This window comes from Eleginops maclovinus, chromosome 24, assembly GCF_036324505.1.
Source record: "Eleginops maclovinus isolate JMC-PN-2008 ecotype Puerto Natales chromosome 24, JC_Emac_rtc_rv5, whole genome shotgun sequence".
In the NCBI taxonomy this organism is placed as follows: Eukaryota; Metazoa; Chordata; class Actinopteri; order Perciformes; family Eleginopidae; genus Eleginops; species Eleginops maclovinus.
This window is the reverse complement of record NC_086372.1, coordinates 4,586,229-4,596,335: the sequence shown is the minus strand read 5'-3', so window position 1 is coordinate 4,596,335 and position 10,107 is coordinate 4,586,229. Positions and strand designations below refer to the sequence as shown.

The window sequence follows — 10,107 nt, the reverse complement described above, 5'->3', positions numbered from 1 at the left end:
CTCAACTACTTTGTGAAAGGTAAAACAAGCAGTAAGTGAATTGCATACAGAAGAAATGTAACAAAAGCGAGCAGATAAAGATATTTGATTGCATGAATGTGATTATTTTATTTTGAAAATGACTAATAGCATAATTATTTTTAGCCTATATTGTTGTTGTCTTGACACTGTGTCAGTCAGACAGGTTGTTACTCACCTGGTTTCAGCCTCAGGGAAGATGCTCTCATGAAAAAGAAAGGGTCCTGTTTACTCTATGAAAGAAAAATACCAACACTTATCTCAGTTTAAGCACAATACTTAACGTTGTAGAGATAGGTTATCTATCACAGCACACAGTTTGCCTGCTTTTATTTCCCCTTAAAGTGTTATTGTTGCACGGTAATGCCAACAGTGGTCAAAGTCAAGTCAAAGTGACAGATAAAATGTGAATACAAAATATGGATTCTAATATACAGTAACAACGACCGGTTCCCCAGAGCTTGATGTCAATACGCAGAAATAATTATGACCAATTGTTAATCAGGCACAAGTTGGAGCTTGATTCTTGTTGTTTTGACTGAATTTCTTCATCCTCGCTGGGTCTTGCTAATTGCTGTAGACAAACCTCTGCAGCCCTGATCCTGTGTTTGGTCTCTGCAGGGTCTCATTTATTCCAGCTGAGTGCATGCAGCTGCTGGTTGTCTAGGGTCCGCTTCCAAACCATTTGTTTCTGCTCGTGTCCAGTGCACTCGCCGGTAGCATCTCTCCAATAGCTACGGCCGGCCTAATTAGGGGCATTTATCCCATTAGGGAACCTGGTATTTCTGCAATGCTAGCATTCAGCGGCTGTTTGCATCTTCAGATCCTTAGGACTGATCATGTGCCCCTGCGAAGACCAGCAGTTAGACGTTTCACACCAACACTCACACAGAAAGCATCACACACACAAAGACACAGTGGAATAAGCAGTAGTTGAGTAGCTCTAATTAAGGCCTGTCAGTCAAACACACCTGGAAATAGGCCAGAGTGGGCGATGGGTTACAGAGCGCTTAATGAGGCACAACATCTTGTTTTTAACCAATAATAAAGATCATTTTGCTCTGAAATATTTTAATTCACCAATAGGGTTTAACTCTTAGAGCCCAGGTAGATTCACTTGTTTAAATAAATGTCAAGCTCTATTAGGAGTACTACAACATGTCAATGAAAGCTATTATATTATATTTTGAAATTGAGAACAGGTACCTCATCACTTACTTTGAAAATGTATTCATGCGGCATTTACGAGAAACAATGCCCAGGACACCACAGGCAGCTACCTGCACCCTGGAGGCCATGGTAATGAAGGTTATAACATATCAGCGCGTCCCTAGACACAATGGTGACATTTTTGAAGACAGGAAAACATGGCCACTTCTTTGTCGGAGGGCCTTGAGCTGGACCCGTTTTAACGCCCCCCCCCTCACCCCCGTGGTGACGCTCTGCCGGCTGAAGCAAGCTGAAGAGCTGATGCGACACGTTGGTTTTAAGTTATTAGCAAATTAAAAACAATATTTCAGTCACTAAGTTCATTATTTTAAAACGGTTCATCATATTTATTAAGAGTTTTGTAAACACACACAAAAGCATAAAAGGCACAGATCCCTGTAAAGATTATTGCGTAATAATCCCATTCAAGTCCTCCAATTGGAAGTAAGTGCATTACTTAATCGAAAATTATGAAGAGACCTATTATAGACTTTTAATGTGGAATATTTCAAACATCAGAGATTCTACGATGAGGATGAATTAAATCTATCTATAAAGGCAGAAATGTTAAGAGGATGAAAGCAGCATCCTTTTTCAGACAGGAAAACCTCTTTTGCTTTCCATAAGATTTATTAATAACTGCTCGGCAAAAAAAATTAAAGGGCTAAGTAAAGATGAATTAGCTTCCCATTTGAATACTCCATATTGCAATTTAACTTTAAAAATGTAATGTAGTTGTTGCCTTTTGGACTTGAATAGTATCCTTTCAGTAAAACTAATAACAAGCAGCCATAATCACTCATAAGGAACACAAAAACAGTAAGAACTCTAGAGCACATTTTAGTTTAAAAGCATCTCTTCTTACCCGTAACAGTGACAGATTTTTCAGCCTTTCTAATCTTATTGGAAATTATTTTAAATGCTAGCAGTGCAAGGATTTCTTCCCAGTGTGTCACCAGTGGACTCTTTAAGCTAAGTAGTCAGTGTCATTCATCACGTACCCTGCTTTTATTGAATCAGTCACCCATGATTCTCTTACGATCTTAAACTTCTTCCTAAAGCTGCGCCTCAGAGTCCTTAAATGCAGAAGTCTGGTTTCCTCTGAGATAATGACATGAGAGACTCCTTCCTCCAACTTCTGCACCACCTTACCTCCGTGGTAGCGAAACTCCAGCGCCCTGATGTCCAAACAGGAAGCGGGTATGGCGGTTTCACGGTCTCCAATGTCGGCGAACCTGTCCATGTAGACCTCAAATGGTCTGAACATGCTCGTGGGAACGTCCTCCCAGCTGTAGCGCTGCTCCACCTGGCTGATGTCCATCGCCGCTGACGTGTCCTCGCTGCTGATTCGTCCGAACACCTCCCGCAGCTGCTGCTCGTCCGTGTCCACGAAGTAGCTGTCGCCGTAGCTGTCGTACTCCTTGGCGAAGTGCTCCCTGGTGGAGGGCGACATGTGGATCATGTGACGTGGTTGCCATGGGACCACTTCCTTCTGGTCCAGGCACTCCAGCAGCCAGGCGGCCCACACAACGTCATGCTGGTCGGACAACACCAGGTTCTTCACGCGCATGTTCTCCACGCCGGCAATCACGCAGTAGGTGTCCCTTCCTGGGTTTTGAACAACGATACCACCACACCTAATGAGGAGATGAAGACGTTAATGAGTTAATTGATTATTTAGGATATTTTGAGTATAAGATATATATAATGCTGTTTAACATTCCTAAGCCACAGGGTTGACTTTAACTATCACAAGAGGCTTTCTCTACCTGGCCACGCCCTTTTCCAGCTCCGCTTTGGGGTGCTGCTCAGTGCCATTTAGGATACAGAACTCGACATCCTCAAACATATCCGTCTCCTTGGTAACCCCGGAGAGGTCCTGGTGCTTGAAGTGGTCTATGATCCCGACCACCTTTTTGGGTTTGACCGGCACCTTGCGCTTCTTCTTCTGCGGTTCGTCGCCATCGATGTGGAGGTGCCGCGAGGCTAGTTTCCCAGAGGCCTTCCCGCGAAACTGGTCCAGCTCTGCGAGTGTCATGCACTGGTGCCACTCCTTGTCCTCGCGGATCTTCTCGATCCTAGGGAAGCGCAGGGTGCAGTTGGTTTTATACATGTCGCTTCCGACTATTTCAGACGCTCTCACCTGGATGATGACCGAGTTGCAGGGTTCGATGTAGACTTCTGGTTTCTCGGTTCCGCACAGGATGGATGCTGGCGGGTCGTTTTTCCGATAGACTTTCCAATGCTTGGCCAGCTTTAAACCGAGGTCGTACAACTCCTTCATGGTGTAGCCCGAGCCGATGCGGCAGAAAGAGTGGAAAACTAAGGGTTTCTCGCCAGGCTTTGGAGCTTCTGCGATGGCAGCTAAGAAATGGGACATCATACCGCCACGCTTGCCTTTCCCCCAGTAGCCGCCAACAATCAGCAGGTCAAGCTCATCCATCAAGCCATCCACATATTCCGGCTTTATTTTCAGCCATCCCTCTCCTCGCTTGTCAGGTTTGTAGATAGACAAAGGGTCCTTCACCATGATCCCCTCTTCTCTAGTGTCAATGGCGTCATTGAGGGCGTTCACCACGTCCTGCACGGTTCTGGCATCGGCCTTTGGTATCAGATGTATCCTGCCCTTGACTGGAGTGAAAACGGTTTGCAGGGTCTCGAGGCGCTTCTTTAGTGTTTCCTTGCCAAACTTCTGGTCGTTGACTAACAGAACGTCAAACACACAGAAGCAAGTCTGTAGCTGAGAGTCCTCCATGAGCTTCTTGATGTCGAATTTGCTCCCTTTCTGCATGAAGGCCTCCGTGGTCGGGTTATACGCCATCATCTCCCCGTCAAGGATGCAGTTTACAACGTGGCTTTTAAAAATGTTGTGGATGTAAGGTGTCAGCGAGCCTTCCAGTGGTGATGCTCCAAACTGCTGGGTGTACTCAAAAGCGTTTCGACTAAAGTACTTGTACACGTCCCCGTCTTTGTGAAGCTGTATACGCTCTCCGTCCAGTTTGGTCTGAATGTAAAAAGGGCTGTTTCCCATCTGTTTCTCCACATTGCGGATGTTCGCCACAGCTGCCAACATAGGCTTGAAAGCAGAGAAGAGTCCGATAGAGACATCGCTTAAAGACGTGGAGGGGTCGTGGAGCTGCTGGCAGACTTTGTTTAAGTCGGTGTTGACATTATAGAGCTCGCTGGCATCCGGGTGGAAGACTTGAAGAACAGTTTCTTTGCTGATCCCGAGCTTCATGTCTTTCAGAATCATTCTGATGAGCCACTTTTGCTCGAGAGCCATGCTCTGGGTGATGAGGTGCAGCAGACTCTTCTTCACAAGATCCTTCTGCCTGCTAGCGTTGTTGATAGCTACCAAATCCAGAAAGTCGTTTACTTCTTTGATGCTGAGATTCCCTTGGCTGGTGCAGCGTTTCTTCAGAACAAAGTACGCCATGCCGGCAAAGTCTCCAGCTTCACCTTGGGATGTAGTCGGAGCACGGTAGTTCAAAAGTTTATTGGCTTCTGGGCCATTCTTTGGGAGACCTAAGACATCGATGTAGAGTTTAGCTAACATGCTCTCTTTGATGCCGTAAGCCATGCGCTCTCGTTCAAAAGAAGGGACTATGAGGCGCATAGCTGAGTAGAAAGAGTCTGTTGTTTTGGGGTTGTCTTTGTGGAGGGCAGAATGAAAATTCCTCCATGACTCAATGAAATCCCTAAGGGTCTTGGATTTATCTGGACGGAGTTTAGACTTCTGGATTTTCTCTAAGGTGGAGCAAAGATGAAGGAAAGGAACCTGAGCAGCAACAGAGGGCTGACCGGCTGCATCACTTTTGGAAGATCCCTCCATGGTGAAATCTGTAACACATTTAAAAAAAAATATGACTGACAATGCACTTTGTAGGTTGTTAATAGTTCAATCTTTTCAATGAACAAATGTCTCTATGATGGGCCTTTTTCACTTTTCTAATGAGAAAATAATCAGCATTTAAAATCAATAATGGAAAAAAATGGTTAGTGGTGTAATATCTTTGTCCTAGCATCCTTGCATTTTAGTTTAATTATTTGAATATCAGCAATTGTTTTTTGATTTCAACAATAAAAACTGCACGTTGATAATGAATAGAGGCTAAGGTTTAGTATAACGTAATCAGATAAACAACAAGTGAGTCTCACTAAACAAATACACTTCTCTTACCGAAGAAACTAGTCAGAGAATATTAGAAATCTATGGTTTTCGCTTATTTTAATTTTTTGTTTCAAAAGAAACGAATCTACAAACAGATAGATTTCAAACTTCAACATGTTGGGACATGTCTCCAAACAGCAAGAGCTCTTTTATTCTGAAAAGCAGCAAGCAGAGTTAAACAAAAAAACTGAACGTAGCAGAAAGCATTACATTTAACAATAAGTTAAACATAAAAAATAATGTAAAGCTGCTCGTAATGGTTATTCGGATGTACGTTTAAATGTATTAACTTTCACACTTCCTGCTGTCAAACCGAATGCCACTGCCAGCTAGTTCATTTTTCAAAATAAAAGTATCTGTTGACCTAAGACGTCTGAGCTGTATAGGTGTGTTACGGGCATTTGCCGACAAATAAGGCACGATTTATAATTAAATGAGAGTTATTAATGGCAGCATTATGTAACATTACTTTAGCATGCAGCTAAAGTAAATAAATACAAAGTTAGCCCTGCGTTCATTTTAAAAACACACCACCAAGGTGGGAAGTGTTTCCCTCTAGCTTAATATGAGGAACAGCGGCGATACATTACATTTAAAAGTCATGAAATATATGAGTTTTAAGTGTTACCTTGCTTATTTAATCTTGCAAAGAAGAGGGATGTCAGACTTCCAGACGTGAGCTACATGTTGACCACTTTCTGGTTCTCAATGTAGGTACCTTCCGTTAAAACGTCCGTCTAGAAACAAGACCGGAACCTTTGTTGCCTTACAATGTGATTTTTTTCTTCTCTTTTATTTATATTAATTCTCGAGAATCCCACATCTTACCTATATTCAATCATTTATAACACATTTCATATTATTTGTTGTACACTTATAATACATTAATGTCTTCTCTGTTAATATCTGTAAATATGTAGTTGTGTCATATTTATAAATATGTATGTATTTATTTTATATTAATGTATCAAAAAGTGTTGTTCTGTTGGGTTATAGATAAAAAAAACGTGTACATTCTTAATTTAAATCTATGCCATTGTTAATTCCCCTCAGACATAACACTGTTGTTGAATTCTGTACCAGCAGAGAGCGGTACTGAGCTGCTATATGGAGCTTGTTTACCATCAGGGCTCTGGATCCAGTCAGCTAGTAGTAATGTTCTAGTAAAAACATAGGAATGCATACTTGCATACCACAAGAAGGCGTTTGTCTTGCCTTGTATAGGTATATTTTCGAAATGTGTTCATGCACATGACACATAGTTTGGCATGGGTGTACATTTGTTTGTTTGTACTGGTATTTGGCCTGGACATTGCAGTATTTGTTGTTATTCTCCTGACATGTAATAGACTCCGCCATAAAAGGCTGCAAACACATATCTCATGCCTGAAAAAACAAGAAAAAAGTTCTATCTTATCTAAAAGTTAGAAGCCTTACCCATGTTGGATAACAGCTTCACGACTTTTAACCCTGTGCTTTGTTCCCATTATCACCTTGTTTTGACAGCCAAAGCATTAGCTGGCAGCTGAGATAAAGCCAAGTACACGCCATTACCTGTAAAGAAATGCAAAATCATGCCAGCGATGTCTTGTTCCCAATAAAAGTATCTGCCGTTTGTACCTATTGAGCAATTGATGTGCAGTTGGATCATTTATTTGGATGGCAGCTTCAGAGTGTTGGAGCAAAACAGAGAACTCATGAGGCAACGCCAACTTGAATGCCAAAATGGACAACCATAAATACTAAACCTGTGTCATTACATCCAGTATCATTTAAAAAAAAAAATAAAGGATCTAAATACTTCTTCCAACACTGGTTTGTAACACAATTAGTGAAACTTTAAGGCATTGAAAACAACTAAGACTCCAGGTTTGAAAGACTTGTTTTTAAGATGTAAATTTAGCTGTTTAAAGGTCAGTGATTCCTCTGTTAGATTAAAATACTCCAGTCTAGTAGAAGGAAGTTCCTCACAACCCAAATTTGGTGTTGTTTCCTGCGTCCGACAGGGGGCAATGTGTGTCTGTGCAAGAGGAGCTGCTAAACCTGAGTCAGTGTTGTTTACCTGTCTGTTCTGCAGTGGAGGATTCTGGGAGATGTGTGTGTGTGTGTGTGTGTGTGTGTGTGTGTGTGTGTGTGTGTGTGTGTGTGTGTGTGTGTGTGTGTGTGTGTGTGTGTGTGTGTGTGTGTGTGTGTGTGTGTGTGTGTGTGTGTGTGTGTGTGTGGAGGAAGGAGGTCCATTTAGAGCTAGTATATGCTCAGCAGTGAACCCACTGTGTGTTTATGGTGTAAGTACAGTATGTGCATGCACTGGTGCTGATATTGGAGTGATGGTGGCGTGCAGGCTGCAGCATAAGCCCCCCTAAACCCCCACCCCCCACACACACTCTGCAGTAAACGGCCTGTCATGCAGCAGGCAGGGTTACATAAGCCCTGCTGGATGTGCTGCTGCACTGCAACTAGCAGCGAGCTACAAGACAGTAAACAACTGACGTCACTGCTTCCGTGGCATTCATCAGAGAGCACAGGGACTAAAGGGAGTAGGAGTAGGATACAGGAGGAAGGGTGGGGGTGTTGTAGTGTGCTGGTGTAGGACTGAGTGAGATTTGGGCATGGAGGCACAGAAGCAAAGGAAAAGAAACAGAGCTAAAATCCCCCCTCCACATGGCCGATGATTAAGCAGTGCGTCAGCCTCCTCACTCAGGGACTTGTTGGTGATGTGTGGCTGCACAGACCGGCATAAACACTTCCTGTCCCTTGCTGACACATTGAGAGACATGTTTGCCAAAAGGCTTCCCATTGATTAGTTCACAAAAACGGATGTATAATGTATTCTCTGGAGATGGCCTTTTAAAAACTACATCCACACCTATAGACTGTTGTGTATACATGTGTTGCGTTTACGCCTAGCATTGACATATTGGCGTTTTCTGAGCCTTAAGGTTTAAAAATACTTTTCACATGGAGGGTGTGATAAAGAGCCTACTGTATAGATTGCATGGCAATATGGGAAATGTAGGATCCAGCGTTTCTCCAGACTTCAATGGTAAATGGACTGAATTATTATAGGCTTCATTTGTCGGATAGCAAGTAAAATTGGGGAGAAAAGAGGGATTGATATTGCAACAAAGCTACAATAAAACGTAGTCATGTTGTGATGATGGATCATACAAATACATATCTAACTCTTCTGACTGTTGTTCTATAGTTTGTTTAATTAGTTTCTTACTTTCTCTCTACTTGACTGGACATATCTCACCTGATTTTGCCCTATGCAAAGGCATCTTACCTTTACTAAATGCAGCATAGAGTTCTGTAGACTGAAGTATGGCATGTATATGTGTTATCAGGCAGTCCCGCACACCGGCCACAGATGGGAGGCTGACACACAGTACTCCCAAACACAAATACAGCGCATACATATGAGATTGTGTTTTCAGTACAGTATGTTCCGTTTGTACTGTACTGTGCCTAATGTGTGTTCCCAGCAGTTGTTTTATAAACAAAGTAAAAAAAACCTCAGCGCTCATGCCAAGCCGCTTCTGATGCCTCGCCGCCTCAAGGCACCATTGAACTCCTCACCACATAATCTTGCACAAATGTCAGGAGAAATGAGGACAGGGAGATCCGGTTCACCTCAATTGTAGAGCACGAATCATTGTAAACCAGACAGCACCCAGTGACCCTTGACTAGAATTAGATATGTTTCACACAGAAATGCCTTTCCAAACTGGGATCTTTCTTCACCTGTGTAATGATTGTCCCTTCACACTCTAGTTTTTAATAAAATCCCTGGGTTTTTATCCGTCTGACTGGACAGCCAGGCGTACTGTTGTTCGGTTACATCATGTGGCATAATAGCAGCGGGGTCAGAAGGTCGCCACAGCAGCCTTCCAGTGAGGACTCGGCCTCAGTTTGAGTTAAAGCATGAGACAACACACCATGCTGCACTAAAGAGAGGCAGATGGATACACAAAGAAGCTCAGAGTTAGATTGTGTGCATCCAAAAAAAAACTGCAACTGCAGGTAGGTTGATGTTAGCGTTGAACTTTGCTGACCAGATGGAGGTTTTACGACAAATGCTACTTGGAAATAGTCTGGTAAATTGTAACCACGTGTTCCTGTTCATGTGTTTGTTATTATATCAATACAAACTCCAGTTCAGAAATCACAACACCTATTAAGTTGTTATTGAAAAGAAGTTCTAATCTACAGATACCCAGGTTTCATTGGGGCTAATTAAGCCAGGGACAACCTTGAGCTCTGTTGTGTGAGTCCATTATCAGCAAAGTGGATTTGTTTGTGAAGGGTGGTGCTGGCTTATTGGCATACACTCTCACACGCTTCTTTCCATTGACACCTACGTCTTTCTATATTTGCTTTGCTAAAAAGTTCTTTCCCATTTTGCTGGTGTTAGATTTAAGAGCTCCATTCGGCTCCACTGATGCTCACGCCATTATGATTTACTCCTTTAAACCCCGGACTGGCAATTCAGGATTTGCATTCCCCTCTCACATGTCAAAAAGGAAAGGTGCAAACCCTGATTGGAACAATATTTCATCTTGAGTTACGGGATGTGGTGTGCCTCAGGGCTCCGTTCTTTGGCCTCGTATTTTTTCCTTCTCTATTGCTTCAATAGGGCCTCATTTTCACAGCCTACCTTAAAAACGTTTTTGGATATCTGACAGCTGATGAAAGAGTCACTGTTATAG

General features: G+C 42.7%; 1 protein-coding gene across 1 annotated transcript; it reads right to left on the bottom strand.

Moving 5' to 3' along the window:
- Window positions 1-1,550: 1,550 nt before the first annotated feature.
- Window positions 1,551-6,146, bottom strand: lig4 (ligase IV, DNA, ATP-dependent). Its single transcript, XM_063877915.1, has 3 exons — window positions 6,027-6,146; window positions 2,997-5,067; window positions 1,551-2,864 (listed from the first exon to the last, which is right to left on the bottom strand). Exons 2-3 carry the CDS (start codon window positions 5,057-5,059, stop codon window positions 2,195-2,197), a joined length of 2,733 nt encoding a protein of 910 aa, XP_063733985.1. The 5' UTR covers window positions 5,060-5,067; window positions 6,027-6,146; the 3' UTR covers window positions 1,551-2,194.
- Window positions 6,147-10,107: the final 3,961 nt, after the last annotated feature.

Excerpts from the sequence above, each read along its gene's own strand:
- lig4 (XM_063877915.1), bottom strand. The coding sequence starts at position 5,059 with ATGGAGGGATCTTCCAAAAGTGATGCAGCCGGTCAGCCCTCTGTTGCT. Across the intron at positions 2,865-2,996 it reads CTGGAAAAGGGCGTGGCCAG|GTGTGGTGGTATCGTTGTTC; the intron begins GTAGAGAAAGCC and ends TCTCCTCATTAG.